This window comes from Carassius gibelio, chromosome A6, assembly GCF_023724105.1.
Source record: "Carassius gibelio isolate Cgi1373 ecotype wild population from Czech Republic chromosome A6, carGib1.2-hapl.c, whole genome shotgun sequence".
NCBI classification, from domain to species: Eukaryota; Metazoa; Chordata; class Actinopteri; order Cypriniformes; family Cyprinidae; genus Carassius; species Carassius gibelio.
Window position 1 is genome coordinate 26,200,147 of NC_068376.1, and position 20,664 is coordinate 26,220,810.

A 20,664-nucleotide genomic window follows, 5' to 3' on the forward strand; every position below is an offset into this window, starting at 1 on the left:
GTGACTCTTAAGTTTGACATACACATATGAGTACGCCACAGGAGCACTGCACTGATGTTACATGTGCTGGACCCTGACAGGTCATTTAAAATATTTATTAGCATGCAGTAAAATAGTCCAAATATAACAAGGACAGCATGTTAAGGATTTACTTATAAGTGAGACTTTATGGTGTCATCAGTATGCATTCATATGGCACTTCTGTATAATATTTATCTCGCTTTGTCTGTTTCTGAATGGATGTGTTCAGAAACACAGCAATTGAGAATTTTAGGGAGGACAGGATCATGGATTACTAATCAAATCATTGTGCTTTGAATTCATACATTCAATAATGTTTGATACACAAGTGCACTGTGTAAAGAACCCTTAATATTTTATTTACACTAAACCTTTTTTGTTTATAAAGGATATCTGAAGAAGCAAAAGCTTATTTTATATGTTAGCATTTCCAGACAAAAATCAAATTAAAAATGGATGCGAGAAATCAGTAGTATGCACTTTTTTGTGTGTAACTGAATTAGTGAAAGAGCAGGGTACGTACACAAAAGCCAAGAATAAATAAATAAATTAATTAAATTGCGTACAAGTACAATACATCTGCAACCCATGCAGCACAACACAGAGTTTTTTCTTTTCTTTTTTTTTTAGATTTTTGTTCTATTAAACACATTAAGACAATACATAGTTTTATAAGGTCATACAATGTGTAGCATTTCCATGAGTCATCTTTCTGCAAAAATACTCAATGCTTTAGTTCTACAAAGGGCCTAAAGTAATACAAAAAAAGAGAGAGAGAGAGACATTTCCACAATGATTTGCAAGCTGCATTTTTGACATCCTCCCCACGTCAAGGTTTTATTCTGAAAATCAAAGAAAATATGGTTAAAGTTTTTATTTGCAGTGTTATGTATAAAATGTTCTAAACTCTCTGAAATGACTTTGAGTAACTTTTATGACTTTTTTAATATGTTTGAAACCAAGTTATTCTAAGGATTTCTGAAGATATATTTAGAAACATATTTAGAAACGTACATCAAATAGCTAGTTAGTGATGCATCAGAAGAATGTTCTGTAAAACTGGATTCAGAAGCATTTAGATGTTTTCATTCTGTCCCATTAGTTACATTAGTTGATGCATTAACTAACAATTAAGAACACATTTGCTATGTTAATTAATACAAATACAACTGCTCATTGCTAGTTCTTGTTAGCTCAGGTCCATTAAATAATATTAAGTTACAAATGAGATTTTAATATTCCATTAATACGTGAAATCAAAATAAACTAAGATTAAAAGAAGTATTATATTTTTAGTGGCAACTAATGTAGTTAACAAATGGAACAGAATTGAAATGTTCTTAACTTACTGATTTTACCTTTGTCTTGTGAGTTAACATAATTAGATGAAATAGAAGTGTTAGCCAAGTTATTTTTGGGATTTTTGAAGATGTGATTAGAAATATATTATATATATATATATATATATATATATATATATATATATATATATATATATATATATATATATAAGCATTATACTGCATTTAGCTGGATATAGTGTTGCATTGGCAGGATGCCTTGTAAAACTGGATTCAGAGCCATTTAGATGTTTTCATTTTGTCATTTAATAACTTTTCTGAGTGGCATTTGCTGAGTTTCCCAGTATTACTGCAGATCACCCTGTGCTTGGATGGATCAATGCTGGTTTCTCAAACTCGCACACAGAATGCCTGATTGTAAAATGTATGTACGTTGTTACTGTTAGGTCCAAAGACCACAGTGGTTTCCAGGATCTTCAGGAGTTTGTCTCCAAAACATGAAAATAGTTTGAAAATGCTGATGAATGTGTAAAGTTATGTTATCTTTTCAAGGCACTGGAAGTTATTTAGCATTAATGAATATATTGATAAATTATGTTGACGCTTTGGTAAGGCAGTTTCATGAAAGTTTAATTTTAACACTAAAAAAAGGTCTGAGAATTGATATATGGTTTTATATTGTAATGAAGTAGATAATGATGCTTTTGGGAAATTGCCTAGAGATAAAGTAGAACTTCTAAAAATGAACTTAGAGCTTTTGGGAACCCAGCTGTCATCAGGTGCTTGATGGTGTAAATTACTTCATGTAGATCCTTACCTCTCACTGTGAGATTGGTGCTGCATTCTGCTCTTCCCAGTGAGCTCTCAGCTATGACTTTATACTCTCCCATGTCTTTGGCTCCAACCCTGAGAATGAGCATGGAGCACACTCCACAGGTGTTAGTGATGAGGTAGTTGGTGTCAGTGTTAAGGCTGACGTTGTTGCGGTACCATATGACGTGGGGTGTGGGGTTGCCCCTCACGGCACAGCTCATGTAGCACTCGTAGCCTTGTGGGGCTGTGTGGATTTTTAGGGGAACCATAAACCTTGGAGTACTCTCCAAGTTGCAGGTCTTGGACTCTGGGATGTTCAGTGTGAATTTTTCTGCAAAACATGAAGGAGTCTTATTAAAAATCAGTTGATTAAGGTTGTGTACTTGACATGTTGCTGAGTGGGTGGGTTCCTGAAGGGTCACAGTTTGGTTCAGTAAACAGACATCCCCTAGTGGCAGAACATGCATAAGACACCAGATAGAGTTTGCTTCTCAAATGATGGGTTGCAATCCAGAAATGGGTTACAGGTCTGATAGACCTGCGGAAGCAGATTCTAACCATATAATGTAACCAAGAACATTTTGTGTATAAAAAAATAAAATAAAATTACACTTATATAATTTGTTGTTGAAAGACATTCAATCAAACTCAGTATTGTTGACATACATTCATCTGTCACTTGGGAATATTACAAACATATTAGTATAATATCATGGTAACAATACAACTAGGTCCCATTAATGCATTAACTAACACAGTATTTATAAATCTTTGTTAATGTTATTTAATACAAATTGTTCATTGTTAGTTTGTGTTAGTTCAGGTCCATTGTATAATATTAACAGATACAACTTTTGATATTATTAATGTGTTCATAAATGTTGAAATTAACTATATTAATACATGCTTTAGACATGTTTTTATTTTTAGATATACTTTTGTAGTTAACTAATGTTGTGGTGTTACAAAGTATTACAAATGTAATAAAATATTTGGCCCAGTGTGTTAGGCTTTGCACAGTTTGTGGTAATATTAATACATTTCATGTTTAAATTTCATGGTCAGTTTATATTAGTTTGTGTCCGTTTACATTTGAGTCCAAATAGTTGATTCTACCCACCACTGAGATGTTATTCACTTAAACTTTTTGTAAATAACATCCGTTTCAGTTTGCACTTACTGCATGTAGTGCTGTTTATACTTAATGCAAACAGTATCTACAATTATACCATATAAATATCATCCACCATTTTACACTTGGAGTACATAGCCACTGGTTTACAAAAGGTCTGAATGTGAATAATGCTAGTAGCCCGAATCACCATACCCCCATATCACAAACCTTTCTTGCATGTGATTAGCCATTTTGGTGACTCCGAAGGGGCAGACAGGCCAATGTCATTTTTGGAGCACACACGGAACTGGTATTCTCTCCCTGGCATGATGTTACAGGCTGTGAAACGGTTGTTAAAGATACGGTCTGCTACCGTGTGCCAGGACCTCTTGCTCGAGTCTCTCTTGGTCACCACGTAATGCAAGCGATCATCACGTTTCTCGTCTGGGGATGGTTCCCAGGAAACTGTCACCGTGCCCGGAACATTCTCATCCAACACTATTGGGCCTGGGGGCTTTGGCTCGTCTACACCAAAACAATCAGTCATAGTTTATCAGGACTGGCATAACCAAGGCTATTACATGTACATTCCTGTGCACAGCAAATGTGGTTTAGTATATAGTTTTTATAACCATCTATAAAGCTACACTGCCATTCAAAAACTAAATTAATACTTTTAAACAGCAAGAATGCATTAAAGTAATCAAAGATCAAAAGGTTTTTACTTTGTTTTAAATAAATGCTGCTCTTTTGAATCATAATAAAAATGTATCACAGTTTCCGTAAAAAAACAAAAAAACAAAATAGTTTTCACTATTGGGAATAATTAAAAATGTTTCTTGCACACAAAATTGACATACTGAAATGATTCCTGAAAGATCATGTGACATGACAAAATTCAGCTTTGCCATCATGGGAATAAATTACATTTTTAATGATACTAATGTAGGAAAAAAGTTATTTTTAATTGTAATAATATTTAGAAATATGACTTATTACTGTATTCAAATAAATTCAGCCTTGGTGACTTTTGAATGGTAGTGTACATTTCTTTGTGTGTGTGTGTTTTTTTTTTTTTTTTTTGTTAAGTTTTTTAAAATAGTTTTCTACAGTCTCAGTTATTCATAAAATGATTTAACCAAAAAGTACAAGCACTGTGGCTCTGTGGTACAATATACACCTGGGGGTGTAGCTATGTTTTTCAACCACTGACAGACTGGGACTATTTAGAAGAAAAAAAAAATCTATTTGGTGATGCTACAGTACTAAATCATTTAAGATGCTATTTATGGTAATAAAAGATTTACAGACATACACTGGTTGCCTTGTTTTACCTGTAACTCTAATCTCAATACTGAAGGTCTCTTGTCCCACAACATTCTTGACAATGATGGTATAGATTCCTGTATCGGAGCGATCTGCAGATGGGATCAGGATCTGAGAACCTCCATCAGCATTGCTAATAGTGACACGTTTGGACACAGGGATATCATCTTTAAGCCAGATGACATCAGGCCTTGGAGAAGCCTGTGAAAAGGTAATATAGGAGAAGTATGGGACATGTGGCCAAGTGCAAGATATAGTTTTAATGAGGGGAGTAGGAATGATCTGAAGAGAATATAGGAAGGGAGCACATTAGCCTGGCTCGTGAATATTAAGTCACTACATTTTTAATCAAGGAATGGAGAAGGGGCAACAGGAGTCGTGTTATATTTCAGCCCTTCACACGGCAGGTAGTATATAATGATTTTCTCCCAAAAAGTGACAAACTTTTTGTGATAAAAGTTCTAAACCCCTGGTTTGGTCTCTAAAAGTATGGTTTTAGTATTGTCCATTACCTCAAAGTTGATGTTGAATCGTGCAGAATTTCCAGCTCTGACCACCATGAAGCTCTTAATCTTAGAATCTGTGAATCTCGGTCTCACTAAGACAAACAAAACCTTGATTTAATGATATGGTAAATGAGTTTTTGAAAATGAGAGATAGTTTTGGTAGCACTTTATTTTACAGTCCTGTTCCTCGTGTGCATACTATGTACTTATTATAGTAATTACAATAACTATAACTAGGTACTAACCCTGAACCTACCCCTAAACCTAACCCTACCTCACGAAGTTACTTTGTGTTACCAGAACTTTCTTAGATAAATACACTGTAAGTACACTATAAGTACATGTAAGTACACATACTGTAAAATAAAGTGCAACCATAGTTTTTTTCAATTTATGGCCTTTCTGAGCATAGATGAGATGATTCACCTGGAGGAGGCATAGCCAAGATATAGTTGTTCAGCTCCTGTGGCTCACCCTCTCCACCTTCATTGATGGCGATCACTCTAACCCAATACATGGCCATTGATTTCATTCCCTTTACGGTGTAAGAGGTCATGATGATGGCATTTGTGTTGCATCGATCCCATTCTGTGTTTTCAGCAGGCCTGACATCCACAAAGTATCCCTTAGCCTCATCCTGAACACCAGGCTCTTCTTTTGGTTTAGTCCAAGACAAGGATAAGGTAGTGTAGGTTGAGTCGGTCACTTTAAGGTCAATGACTTTACCAGGGGGTTCTAACAGGAAAACGAGATGAAAGCATTTGCATGAGAAAACGTTGAATGAGAAAATAGGGAGAAGTGCAAGAGTAGTTCTAATTAGTTTGTTATTTTGAAGCCCAGAAAACTCTGACCTAAATCTGCTATTTTTGCAAATCTATAAGGGGAGCCAATGATTCATTTTTCGAAATGAAAACTTATGGTGAATTCCTCTACTTTTTTTGAAGATAATGAGCAACCTGAGAAATAACTCACTTTTGGGATCTCTCGCAAACGCAAATTCTGAGGGATTACTTGATTCACCAGCTCCGGATACGTTGATGGCTGACACACGGAACTCATACTCCATTCCTTCAACTACATCTTTTACAGCATATTTCTTTGCTGTGGATGGTAATTGAGAAGTAAACATTACTAGGAGACGGTACTTTAAAATAACTTGTGTAAAAATGTGAGATACAAACCTTGGATTGGTTGATCTGTTGGATTGACTTGGCCCCACAAGTTGCTGCCCTTCTTGCGTTTCTCTAAGTTATAACCCAAAATACTGGTTCCTCCAGTGTTGGTCGGAGGACTCCATGTCAGGTTAATGCAGTCTTTGAAGGCACTGGCTACTTTAGGAGCAGATGGCTGACCAGGATATGCTATAAAGTAAGTCATTTCATATGTTTATATTAAGATATGTCTGGATGCCGACTGACTAGCACAAGGCTACTTTGAGAGATTCTTTTAGTAAGTCACCTTTAGTGCCAGCCTGCACATCCTCAGTCTCCATCAGTTCACTGATGCCCTCATCAGTCTCGGCTCTAATACGATAACAGTATCTCCTGCCATGGTCAACATCGCTGTCTCTGTAGTGAGCTTCACCTGGGATCTGGCCTATCTTTTTCCATGTGTTGCGTCCGATTTGGTTACGCTCAAGTATGTAATGTTTAATAGGGCAACCACCACTGTCTTTTGGTGGTCTCCACTTGATCTCAATGCAGTTGGCTGATGCCTCAATGATCTCCAGTGGTCCAAGTGGGGGGGTTGGTTTATCTAAATGAGGTAAAAATGTATCAGGCAAAGTGGAGCGTAATTTTATTACCAAACTGTATTACATTCTTATTACCGGTTTAATTAGTTCACTTTTTGTATTCACCAAGTACAATTAGATTAGAAATAGCTTCAGCTGCGCCAAACTCATTTTTGACTTTGATTTTTATTTCCCCGGTGTCTTTGCGCTGTAGTTTGGTGAGAAGCAGACGGCTTTCACCCTCTGAAATCTCAATCTTGCAGTGAGAGTCTGGTGTGAGCTCTTCACCATCTTTGTACCACTGGACTTTGAATGGCTCACGGCCAATAAATGGAATTTTGAAGGAGGCTTTCTGATTGTGTTTGATCACAATTGGTTTTGCAAATGACTCAATTTCCTTGTCACTGAATCTTGGTGGATCTTAACATACAAACAGAATCAATATAAAAATGTATAAATCGTCCCCTTGGAATTATAAGGTTCTATCTGACATTTTTGTCAAAACTGAGTTATTCACATATTCTTATTCTGTGACAATTTATTTACATTATGTGATGTTTTATTTTAAGTTGTGTACATTTTGGGATTTTTTATTGAAAAAAACAAAAAGGTTCTATCTACAGAAGTCTATGGAACACAAAAACTTTAAAGCTCAAAACTATACTCAGAACGCAGATAGAACCTTATAATTCCAAGCGGACGAAATTAAAAATTTTGAATCATTTGGATATGCATTACTACAAATGAGCAGATATTATAAAACAAACCTTCAACAGCAATCACACATTCGGTTTTACGTCCATCAGCCTCAAATCGATATTTCCCAGCAAATTCATCTGTTACTTTGGCAATTTTCAGTTTGTGAATAGCTCCCTCTTTACTGATAGATATACCTTCAGTGGAGGCAGTAATCTACAGAGAGAGAAAACTGAGTATATACGTACACATACACACATCATATATATTATATATACACATATATATGGCATCTTTATACCTCATTGCCATCTTTGGACCAGGTGCCATTACAGTCAGCACTGCTAAGTTTGCAAACCAGTTCAGCTGCTTCTCCCACAATAGCTTTGCAGTCTTCCAGCCCAGCAGAAAAGTGAACACCAGGATCTGCAGGTAATTTGTGAACAAAATTAGTAATTAATTGAACCATGATTATATTTTTTGTGTGTGTTTGTGTTGCTTTTTGAAATGTACTTTATAGACATCAACCGAGGCTTACTGTAGCAATTCTACAACAGAGAAATTGTACACTTACAGTAGTAAGTAAGGACATACAGATTTTATAGCATCTTCAGTGTTGACTTCTTAGAATCCATATCTTCTTAGAATCCATCATGATGACAAAGAACAGTTATGAAGCATCTCTGGATGGCCACTAAACATTTAACCTGCCTGGTTTTGAACTCCATTGTACGGACATTCTAATAGTACATTTTCACTCTTGGGTGAAGATGTTCAATTAGTCACTAATTATTTGTCAGCTTTCCCACTAATGGGAAAATGATGGAAACCTTCCAGACCTGGTGGTATTACCAAATAATGTTGTTGTAATGTTAATTATAAATAATATTTATGTTAATCTAATAGAAATTAGATTGAAATTAGATAGCAATTAGAAAATAAATAACATACAGGTTAGGAATGGCATGAGCATAAAAAGTTATTCCTTCAATGAAACAAAAGTTTTCCAGTGCCCACTGGCATTATATATATATATATATATATATATATATATATATATATATATATATATATATATATATATATATATATATATATAAAAAACTTCCCACCTTCTCAAATCAACCTAATTAAAGAGGTTATTAAAGTTACTGATTACAACCCACCTTGCTCAATATATCCCTCAATTAATTTGAGCTTGCTCATCAAATATGCCTTCACAAATTTTCAACATGAACTTTATGCCCAAGAACTGCTGATATGAATATGAATATGCATATGCTTACAAAGCCTGTTCTGTGGAAGCTAGGGGTATAATCTTTAAATGATGAGCATTTGGGACAGTGAAGCCAACAAAGTTTCTCAGTGGAAAGTTATCTAGCATGTCCCAAGGTACATTATGTTGCGAGATGGTTGGTCCTGCAGAAATAAGATCCAAAACATGTCCGGAATGGTTACATTAAAGTTAAATTAAGTAAAACATTAAAAAAGGATCTAAATCTTTCAGGGATGTTGTGGCAGAATGAGTACATGCTTAATAACTGCCCAAGTCCAAATAATAATAAAAAAAGAATTCTGACTAATAATGTGCAAAAATGTCATGTGAAAGACTTATAGGAAGTGCTTTGGATAACTTCGTTTATTGTTGAGATGATATGAATAAATTAGACCCATTATTCCTACAAGAGGTTGTTTCACAGTTATTTCCTCAGTATTCTGAATGACTGTGACATTTGCAAAGAAAAGCAATGTCATTATTCAGTGCAACTTCAAACATCTCTTACCAGCAGCTGTCTCCAGAACCTGTGGGCCTTGTTTTTTACAGCCTGAACGCTTGCCAGCTTTAGCTGACGCATCCTTTTCATCTTCAGCTTCTTTTTCTTCCTCTGTAGCTTCAGTGCTGCCCTCTGATGACCCTCCAGGACCTGGTGGCTTTCCGGGGCCTGGTGGGTCCCCTGAACCTGAGGCGCTGCCAGAACCTGAAGTGCTACCAGATCCAGATGGGTTCCCAGAACCTGAAGGATTTTCAGAACCTGACGGGTTTCCTGAACCTGATGGATTACCGGAACCTGATGGCTTGCCATACCCTGATGTTTTTTCTTTATCTGATGGGTTACCCCCACCTTTATTCATGCCGGTCAGTCAGTCGGTGCAGCATTTTGAAGATTGACATCAATATGATAAAGAGGTTAGAAAGAACATTTAGAATGAAAAGAAAAGAACTAACAACATTTAAGAACACTGTGACAAAAATCTCCACAAAAAATGCAAACAATGAACAGTTTCGAAGGTTGATCTTCTAAACATGCTGCAGTTTTGTTGCTTTTGTGTCATGCTGAGTAATTCCATCCACAATAAAATCTCATTGGTCAAAAAATCCTGATCTACAAAGCTCTGTATTAAACATCAACTATTCCTCTTGGCTATTACATTGTTAATTTGTACACCGGTTTTGTTTTTTATGTATTTACACAATGGAAAATGCATTAATTTGTGAAAGACATATTTCATTCTAGGTTGCCATCCTAGGTGTACATGATATTCTTCTTCCAGACTAATAAAGTCAGAATTATATTAAATAATTCCCAATGATGACCAGTTGTTCATCACCATGTTTGTCTATGTCTTCCGCTGGACGCCATTCTCTCATAAGCGCGCATACAACAGTTATCGGAAGCACGAGATTGAGAATTGTAAAATTGTAAATATTTATATTTTTATTACAGAACTGCATCGCTTCACTTCAGAAGGCCTTTATTAACCTCCCAGAGCTATGTCAACTTTTATAATGGATGGATCCACTTCGGTTATAACATGATGTTTAATATACAGCTATGAAGAGCTTGATGTATGGCCAATGAGAATTCACAGTGGGAGGGGCTTCCCAGACATAGAAACCAAACAATCACAACAACATTTACATGAAAAAACTGACAAACTAACACCACAATACAGGTACATGAACAACATAAATGACTGACCGAATAAATGACACAAACAAACAATTAAGACAAACAAACTGTGTAGCACATCATGCTGACAATTTTATGGAACATTCGATGATCAAGAGAAAAAAAAAGACTTCGGTTTGTATGATACCATATGACTGAAAATGACATTAGTTGTAATAATATTTTTAAGCACTCCACTATTTTCCCCCCATGTTAAAAGTATATATATAACGTAACACACACACACATACATATATAAATAAATATATATATTTAACATCGGGGAAAATAGTATATATATACATTTTAATGACTGAAATGATAATCATGCTTAATAAATCAGTGTTTATTAAAAACAAATAAATAAATAGGATATTAATGTTACATGAAATGTCTTTCTCATTATAAATATCAATAATTCTAGTAAACGCTATTTGTGTTACTGTGAGTGTTCATCCCACACTCTTACCAGTCACTGTGTCTGGCATCAGTGGGGCTTGTCTTACACGAGTACAGCCCTCGGCTTCCCCTTCTTGCTTACACCACTCCATGCTCACATCTGGAACTGTGCTGAGCATGTTTGAGTTTCCTATCATGATTTTTGATGTAAAGTGTGAATTAATCAGCTCAGGATGTGCAATGCTTTGATTGTGTTGTGTTGTGTTGTGTGTGTGTGTGTGTGTGTGTGTGTGTGTGTGTGTGTGTGTGTGTGTGTGTGTGTGTGTGTGTGTGTGTGTGTGTGTGTGTGTGTGTGTGTATCCCGCGTGAGCTAAAACACCTCTAGGATATAGGTGTTGTGATGATTGCATGTGTAGAGTAATATAGAGCAATATTGCATGTGTAGAGTAATTTGCTTATAAGCAAACAGTTGTGCAAGGATGCTGCACCAAAACAAATCTCTTTTACAAAACCAGTTGAATGTTGGCACTTCAAAATAAGCATATATATATATATATATATATATATATACACACACACACAGTGTGTACACAAAGTATACACACCGATAAATTAATCATTTTATTCAGCAGGGATGCATTAAATTGATCAAAAGTGACAGTAAAGAATTGTATTTGAACAGATTTCAAATAAATGCTACTCTTTTCAATATTTTGTTAAATTAATTTTCTTTTATTAACATTCATTAAAGAATCCTGAAAAATTAACCACAAAAATATTTAAGTCTTCTTTTTCGCAGTTCTTTAAGTCGAACACACTTAATAACTAGAGAGCATCAGTGGTTTGCCTGTTCAATCGCGAGTTAGTCGACTGTCATTACTGTTATTTACTACAGCCTACAGTTCGCTAATGCCTTCGCCATCTAAATGCATATTACCGGGTTGTGTTAATGGTTTTTTTTTTTTTTTTTTTTTTATATATACAATACTGTATGTAATGTATGGAAGGTTGGCCTGCTTTGCTAGACTGTATGTTTTCTGTAAGAACCAATCAATGCAGCAATCTTACAGTACATATTTTTTTTAATAAGAGATAAAAGCAAGAAGGAATTTGTATAGTATAGTGTATAATTTCTTACCTAAGACAGTCTCTGGTACAAGAGGTCCTGCTCTTTGACGCTTCTTGTCTCCTCCATCTCCTCCCTTGCCACCGCTTCCTCCAGAACCACCAGCTCCTCCGGCCCCACCAGCAGCTCCAGCTCCTCCAGCCCCAACAGCTCTTCCAGCTCCACCAGCTCCACTGGTTCCTCCAGTTCCATCAGCCCCTCCAGCTCCTCCGGCACATCCGGCTCCATCAGTCCCTCTAGCTACTCTGGCACCTCCAGCTTTAACAGCTCCTCCAGCTCCTCCGGTTCCTGTGGCTACACCAGCTCCTGAGGCTCCTACATCTCCTGCTGCTCTACCAGCTCCTCCAGCTCCTGTTGCTCCTCTGGCTCCTCCAGCTCCTGCGGCTCCTCTGGCTCCTCCAGCTCCTGCGGCTCCACCAGCTCCTACAGCTCCTGTGGCTCCACCAGCTCCTGTGGCTCCTCTGGCTCCTTCAGCTCCTCCGGCTCCTCCAACTCCTGTGGCTCCTCTGGCTCCCCCAGCTCCTGCAGCTCCACCAGCTCCTCCAGCTCCTGTGGCTCCTCTGGCTCCACCAGCTCCTCCGGCTCCTGTGGCTCCTCCAACTCCTGTGGCTCCTCTGGCTCCTCCAGCTCCTGCGGCTCCACCAGCTCCTCCAGCTCCACCAGCTCCTCCAGCTCCTTTGGCTTCTCTGGCTCCTCCAGCTCCACCAGCTCCTGCTGCTCCACCAGCTCCTCCTGCTCCTTTGGCTCCACCAGCTCCTGTGGCTTCTCTGGCTCCTCCAGCTCCTGTGGCTCCACCAGCTCCTGGGGCTCCTCCAGCTTCTCCAGTACCTGTAGCTTCTGCAGCCCATACTGATCCTACCGCCTCTGCAGCACCACCTCCAAGTCCACCTGCAGCTCCAGCCTTCCCAAGACTTGCTGCCACAGCAGCTGCCTGTGCATTCATTGCAGCAGCTGCTGCTGCCCCTGCCGCAGCTGCTTGCTCAGCACTCAGACCTTCACTTAAGGCCTTGAATTCAGCCTGCTTCCTGGTCTCCTCCTCAGCACTAGCTTTAGCTTTAGCTGCTGCAACCTGTGCAGCTGCTTCTGCTGCGGCTTTAGCTTCACCCTCAGATCTACCTTTGGCTTTTGCTGCGGCAAAAGCATCCTGTGCAGCTTTAGCAGCAGCTGCGGCCGCAGCAGCTGTTGCCACCTGTGCTGCCACTTTTGCTGCTTCGGATTCCGCTGCAGATCTAGCTTTAGCTTCAGCTTCTGCTGCCTCTCTTTCAGCCTGGAATTTCTTAGCTGCCCCCAAAGCTTCTGCTATCTCCTTTTTGTTCCTCTCTGCCTGCTCAGCAGCAACCTTTAGCAAGTCTTCACCACAACCACCTGCCTGAGTGGTTTTACGGGTTTTCTTCTTCCCCTTTGTTGCAGGATCTTTGTCAGCTTTTGTGGAAACAATATTACAAACAGATTTAGAAAGTGCTTATTGAATTTAAGCAGGTTAATAAAATTACAGAATTTAGTACACATATTTATGCTAAACATAATAAATAAAAAAACAGAAAATAAAACGATGACTTCATAGTCATATTGTAATGTCTTTTTGTAATTTCTTTTTAACTTTTACTTTCATTATGTGCAACAAATTATGTGTGGCTATAATTTGTTATTAATCATAATAATATAATCAAATTAATTATGATTTGATAATTAGTATTAATTAATTGACAGCCTTATTTTCTAATAAAAGGGCTGTGATTATTTGTAATTGATTAATTAATCAGTACATCATGCAATTATTTATTACAATGATTTGTGATAAAAATAATGCAATATGCAAATGTAAATAATATAGTCTACTGATTTAAGAATAGTTCGAAAAATAAAATAAAATAAAATAAAATAAAATAAAATAAAATAAAATCATCATTTACTCTCTCTTAAGTCGTTTCAAACTGGTATGAGTTTCTTTCTTTTTCTTTTGGTTTTGAACATAAAATAAGATCTTTTGAAGAATGTGAGTAACAAAACAGTTGCTGTTCGCCACTGATTTCTTCAAAATCTCTTCTTTTGTATTCAGCAGAAAAAAAGAAATTCATACAGGTATTGTATGTGATGTGCAAATATATGTACAATTAATTTAATTAATCATCATGATTGAATTTGATTACGTTTTATTAATTGACAGAACTTATTTCTACTAAGTGAAACAGAGAAAAAGTTGTACTTACCTTCTACAATCAGCCAAGCACTGCAAGATCTAATGCCGGCTATAGCAGCATAGATTCCAGCATCCAAAGGCATACAATCAATAATTCTCAGACTGTGGATCAGTTTATCTTCTGAACACGTAATATCGTATTTCTCATTGTTAAAGAGAGGTGTATTTTTTAGGGTCCAAACCATCTTACTAATGGGCTGAGTTAAAACACACTCAAAGATGGCATCCTCTCTCTCTTGGGCCGTCACCTCCTTAATCTTCAGGGCAAAATCCACGGGGGGAACTGTGTTAAATATGGATAAACACATCAGTCAATGACATTATGTATTCTGTAAAAGCACTGCTGAAAAGACCTGGTTTTGAACACGGGAGTCTCCACTAGTCCCAGATAGTACCAGTATTTAAATACCCTTCGTTCCTTCTATAGTCTCTGTCTGTATTGGTTTTCATTTATGTTTGGTTGTGTTTTACCAGTTACACTGTTGTGTATTCTACATTAAATCTCTGATTCTTAACATTTTCCTTCATTGTGCACTTTTGTGACAATCGAACCGTGGCAACAGCTTTATTGATTATAATAGGATCGATTTAGTTTTGGGGCATAATGGTGCATAGCTCATATCCAGTATACAGTAGAACTGATAAACAGACAAAAGTGTTGTACATTAAAAAAAGACCCTACCCTTGAAATCAGTTGAAAAGATATTGACACCCTCAACATCCACTTGATAGATTCCGGCATCTTCTGGATTGAGATTTTTAACAGTGAAGATATACTTCTTGCCAACTTGTTTTAGACAGTGCTTCATTTCGCCTTCAACGTCTTTGCTGTATGGAATCATGACACCGTCCTGAACATAAGGGAAAGAGTAACTGTGATAACTGTCCATGATGCATTTAGAAAACTAAGACAAAAAACACAATAAGCAGGCCTGTTTTTAGGCATTGGCAAGCTAGGCAGTTGACTAGGGTACCACCAGTAGGAGGGGGTGCCAGTGAGCGCTAGTACTGGAACTACATTTTAACAGGGTTGTGAAAAAAAGTGTGGCACGGCCAACCTGATAAATTATGGCCACCCCCACTGGATCCCCAACATCACTGGGCTAGAGTGCTGTCAGTCTGATGATGCCTGTATGCCAATGGATCAGAGCGCTGTCAGTTGCTGCCAGTTTTTTTGCATGCAAAGTTTGCATTTGGAGCACTCAAAAACATTGTTTAGATCAATGGGTTGTGTTAGTGGTTTGGCAAAGTAGCACTTTTTTTATAAACACTCACTGGCCACTTTATTAGGTACACCTGTTCATTTGCTTGGTAACACAAATTTCTAATCAGCAAATCACATGGCAGCAACTCAGTGCATCTAGATGTGGTGAACATGACTTGCTAAAGTTCAAACCGAGCCTCAGAATGGAGAAGAAATGGTATTTAAGTGACTTTGAATGTGGAATGTTTGTTGGTGCCAGATGGGCTGGACTGAGTATTTCAAAAACTGCTGACCTACTGTGATTTTCACACACAACCATCTCTAGGGTTTACAGAGAATGGTTTGAAAAAGAGAAAATATCCAGTGAGTGGCAGTTGTGTGGACAAAAAATGCCTTGTTGATGTCAGAGGTCAGAGGAGAATGGGCAGACTGGTTAGAGATGATGGAAAGGCAACAGTAACTCAAAAACCACTCGTTGCAATCAAGGTATGCAGAATACCGTACCATCTCTGAATGCACAACACGTTGAACCCTGAAGCAGATGGGCTACAGCAACCACACCAGGTGCTGCTCCTGTCAGCTAAGAAGAGGAATCAGAGGCTACAATTCACACAGGCTCAACAAAATTGGAAAATGGAAGATTGGAAAAATGTGGCCTGGTCTGAAGAGTCTCAATTTCTGCTGCGACATTCAGATGGTAGAGTTTGGCATAAATTACTTGAAAGCATGAATTCATCCTGCCTTGTCTCAATGGTTCAGGTCGGTGGTGGTGGTGTAATGGTGTGGGGGATATATTCTTGGCACACTTTGGGCCCCTTAGTACCAACTGAGCATCATTCAAAGGCCACAGCCTTCCCGAGTATTGTTGCTGACCATGTCCATCTCTTTATGACTAAAGGGATGGACAGTGTACCCATCATCTGATGGCTACTTCCTGCAGGATAATGATCCATGTCACAAAACTCAAATCATTTAAGACTGGTTTCTTGAGTTCACTTTACTCAAATGGCCTCCACATTCACGAGATCTCAAACCAATAGAGCAGTTTTGGGATGTGGTGGAATGGCAGATTTGCGTCATGGATGTGCAACTGCGTGATGCTATCATGTCAATATGGACCACAATCTCTGAGGAATGTTTCCAACACCTTGTTGAATCTATGCCATGAAGAATTAAGGAAGTTCTCAAAGCCAAAGGAGGTCCACCCCGGTACTAGCCAGGTGTACCTAATAAAGTGGCCAGTGGGTGTATTCTGTATATAGGTACAGTAAAAAGGTGCACAAAATTAGTATTTTGTTATGGCAGTATCTGTGGCATTTGAAAAATTATGCTGCAAAATTGGTCCAAAAGGTGTGCATTTTTGCACCAATTTCATACCTAACGGATCAGTCAGTGTGTTGTGTAAAATTCCTATACAAAACTTTAACCGCCAATTAGAAATATCGGTATAGTAAAATATGTTAATTCACATGATCAGTACATCCTTTATTAAACTGCTATGTTGAATTTAACTCATCCTTGTGTTAAGTGTTAAAATGCTGAATCAATTAATTCACTTCTAAAAGTGAATTAAAAAAGTTTAATGGGAGCAGCGCAATAAACAGAGGGCAGATTTATAGTGGAAGTTCACGCATCAATGCCTATAAAAGGAATGGGTAAGCTGAATTTGTATTTCTTTTATGTGACCGATCAAGCTCGCTGACTGCCTCAGTTGTTAACCTCGAACTCTAGCGGTTGACTGTGCTAGCTCCTCCCCTACCTGCTGCATATTCAACAGTGAGGAAGAAACAGAGTAGCCCATGGGCTACCGACAGCAAAGAAATGTATTCTATAGGCTAGATTATTTTTAAGGTCTATTATTACAGGCTGTATGCAGTATATGCAAAGCCAAAGCGCAATGAAATAATGCAACTTGTGATTTCGGGGGTTTACATAGGCTATTGTCCAGTTTCATATTTGCTCAGTGATAGTCATTACATTCGGGGCTTGACTCAAAACATTTGGGGCTGAAGCCCTGGCAAAATCAGCTGGCGCCACCAGACCCCAGTCCAGGGAAAAACTGGGAGTGCTGACATGTATGAGCACTAAGGCAGTAACTTTTGTGTAGCCTATATAAAACAGGCCTTTCATTTGCAAAATATGCAATGTCACAGTCATTTACTGAAATGATCAAGTCAACCTTCATAGCCATATGCAAATGAATGTTAATTTATCATAATTGTTTGTTATTGTTTTTAATTACAAGTAAATTATGTGGTTACTGTGGCCTAATATGTCATTATCCAGCTAAACAACTGTAGTCATAATAACTGAATACATTTCCAGCTGGATGAATTCAGTCTAATGGTAGGAAGCCACCTACTAGACTGAAGTGTGAAGCTCTGGATGGACCACAGATGGAGCACAATTATGTCCGTCATGATTTTACTGTTAAAGTTGCTTATACCTGGGTGCTTTTTCAGATATCATTGTATATGAATCAGGGCCATTAAAATTAACTAAAACTAGAATCATTAAAAAATTATGTGAAATAAACTAATAAAAAAAATCTATAATGGTATCTCAATGATACTGAAATAATACCGATGTGAACCAGTTGTGGCTGTTTGTTTATTAAATTAAACATTTATGCATTTAGCAGACGCATTTAGCAGACGCTTTTATCTAAAGCGACTTACATTGCATTCAGGCTAACAATTTTTCCTAACATGTGTTCCCTGGGATACAAACCCCCAACCTTGCGCTTGCTAACACAATGCTCTACCACTTGAGCTACAAAAACACATTATTATCACAGACAATGAAAGCTTAGTGAGAGGCATTGATTATTTATAGCTAGTTTTGATCTAATGTACCTGCCACACCTTTTCTCATTGGTATTTCAGATCCTCTGATTCACAGCTCTCACCTTATACAGAAAAATGCGACTGTTGGGGTCTTTGAGGTCCATTTCCAGTTCAAAGGTTGCAGCATCCTCAGATTTCACCTCAATGTGCTTGAGATTACGGAGATGGTGGATGAACTAAACCAGTGAGACAAACAGTACATAACAATTGGCCTCCAGATTTGTGCATCCAGTCATGCACATGTGAAAGCAATTCTTCGAGAAACCTTTTGGAAGCTCTTTACCTGTGCCTGCTCCTCTTCTCTTTCCTTCTCCATCTCAACCAGTTTCTTCAGCATGCCACGGTAATCAGTGATGCCATACTCGATGCAAATGCGTTCATATTCTTTCTTCTCTACACTCAGCAGCAACTCCCATACAGAGTCGTCAATGTCACCTTCCTTTTTCTCCTCAGCTTTTTTACCAGCACTTTAAGAAGATTGTAATTACAAATATGAAATTCAGGCCAAATGCTAGCACTTATCTGGGTTTAATGTAACTGATGTTTTCATATGAGATTGGCTAATTGACTTTGGCAAGAATCAGACATTTAAATAGAGCCTAATGTGAAACTGCACTGCTGATGACATTGCATTAATGTGTAATGTAATGGAAAAACAAATGTCTCACCTTTTCCTGAGTCTCTTTCTAAACTCTGTTGGGTCACCTGCTGTAGCTTTAAAATGCAATCAACAAACAGAAGAAAGTGAATGCTTATGTCTGTCATATTCGATGTCACAAGTTTCCCATTCAATCTTTTCCCTGTTTGATGAACTGAAGAAAATCAGCTACCAAAATGTTACAATTGTCTTACTTCCTTCAGCCTTTTGCATTTCTTTTTCCTTTTTGAATCCAACTGAAAAGAAAAATAATATATTGTGTTTGCAGCTGTTTTCTAGTGTTAGTTCTACTTTTTGTGTGGGTAGGATCAGAAATTCGAAATGAAGGTAACACAGTCGTGTGTCATACCTTCAATGACATTTAGGACAACGGTGCAAACAGCTTTCCCATGTTCATTTGAGGCATAGCATTTGTAAGTGTCGACTTCATCACCACTGACTTTAGGTATCTGCAAAATTAAATGATCAGAAAAATTGGTTATTGATGAATCTTGGGTAATAATCGGATGACAATGATAATTAAATGAACATTTAAGGGTGAAGTGTGTAATGTTTGAGCTACCAAAGAGAATAATAATGACTGATTCCAAACTGACCCCCCCCAGCCCTCTCGCATTTGGGCATCAACCAGGAAGTCCTGTCCCAGATTTGTGCCTTTGGTTGTGACAATGTTGTTGGGCTGCTCAAACAACTGAAGCAAGAAATGCTCTGACAGTACAGGGCAATAGAGTTTGCACTTTCTGCGGGAATCATCCTACTTACAGTCTCTTCGCATTAAGCTGGGATATGAGGAGGTATTTTAAAATTAAACCATTACACACTTCACCTTAAATTTTAAGTAGAGGATTAAAAGTGAGGCTGAAAGCCTGTGCTTACCTCCAAAGTGTGTTCATTAGTTGTGGGGTCATATTTGATCTGAAACTTTTGGGGATCATTAATTTCTCCTTTTGCTCTATACCAGGTTACAGTGGGAGCTGGGTTTCCAATCACTTTGGCTTTAAAAATGGCTAGTTTTCCTGTTTCGTGAAAATGAAAGTTGTTATAGACTTGAGAAATATATTTATATTAAATAGAACTTAAAAGGTTTTCAAAATAGAATTCTAGTGCCTTGAAAACATTGTTCTTATGTTGTTTATTGCCGCTTTTACAGGAATTTTATTTGTTTTGAATTCTGTCAACATTTATGAGAGAATGTGTAACAGTACACTACTATTTAAAAGCTTGGACACATGTAACTAAATTGATGTATTTCCATTGTGAAAAATTGTTGATGGTACACTTAAATGTTTGAAATTAGTTTTGTAGACAAATATAAACTGAGCCTATGTGTGAATTTCTATACAAAAAGGGCCTACCATACTATATATATATATTGACTATTTGAAAATGCATTTCAGGATGAAACTCATGGAGTTGATTGAGTAAATTTAAAGAGTGTGCAACAACAATATGAAAGTAGCAATACTTCATAGTTTTGATGAATTTGCTATTCTTGTGAAAAGGGGAAAATGGTAATAATATGGAATAAATAGATGTATCCAGACTTTTGAATTGTAATGAATGTATTGTTGGTCACAAATGTATTTACAATAAGGTTTCATTAGTTAACATCACTTCAGTTATCATGAAATAACAATGAAAAATACCTGAAAAGCATTTTGAAAAGCATTTATTCATCTTTGTTCCGCATTAACTAATACATTATTAAAATCAAATGTTTCATCCAGTAATATTTTTAATGTATATTTGAGGTTATCAAGAACTAACAATG

The 20,664-nt window shown here is 37.4% G+C and overlaps 1 protein-coding gene across 1 annotated transcript; it reads right to left on the minus strand.

Moving 5' to 3' along the window:
• Nucleotides 1-373: 373 nt before the first annotated feature.
• Nucleotides 374-18,939, minus strand: LOC128015888 (immunoglobulin-like and fibronectin type III domain-containing protein 1). Its single transcript, XM_052600110.1, has 20 exons — nt 18,904-18,939; nt 18,519-18,702; nt 18,298-18,411; nt 14,868-15,036; nt 14,196-14,468; nt 11,998-13,407; nt 10,930-11,049; nt 9,294-9,632; nt 7,811-7,935; nt 7,581-7,725; nt 6,940-7,233; nt 6,540-6,836; nt 6,263-6,442; nt 6,054-6,182; nt 5,508-5,816; nt 5,088-5,173; nt 4,584-4,776; nt 3,478-3,774; nt 2,140-2,466; nt 374-863 (listed from the first exon to the last, which is right to left on the minus strand). Exons 2-20 carry the CDS (start codon nt 18,570-18,572, stop codon nt 859-861), a joined length of 4,866 nt encoding a protein of 1,621 aa, XP_052456070.1. The 5' UTR covers nt 18,573-18,702; nt 18,904-18,939; the 3' UTR covers nt 374-858.
• Nucleotides 18,940-20,664: the final 1,725 nt, after the last annotated feature.

Coding starts and splice junctions, on each gene's coding strand:
- LOC128015888 (XM_052600110.1), bottom strand. CDS start 18,572: ATGCTGAAGAAACTGGTTGAGATGGAGAAGGAAAGAGAAGAGGAGCAG. Junction 7,936..9,293: donor GGTTCTGGAGACAGCTGCTG/GTAAGAGATGTT, acceptor AATTACCTGCAG/ATCCTGGTGTTCACTTTTCT. Junction 2,467..3,477: donor GCTAATCACATGCAAGAAAG/GTTTGTGATATG, acceptor CATGTTTTGCAG/AAAAATTCACACTGAACATC.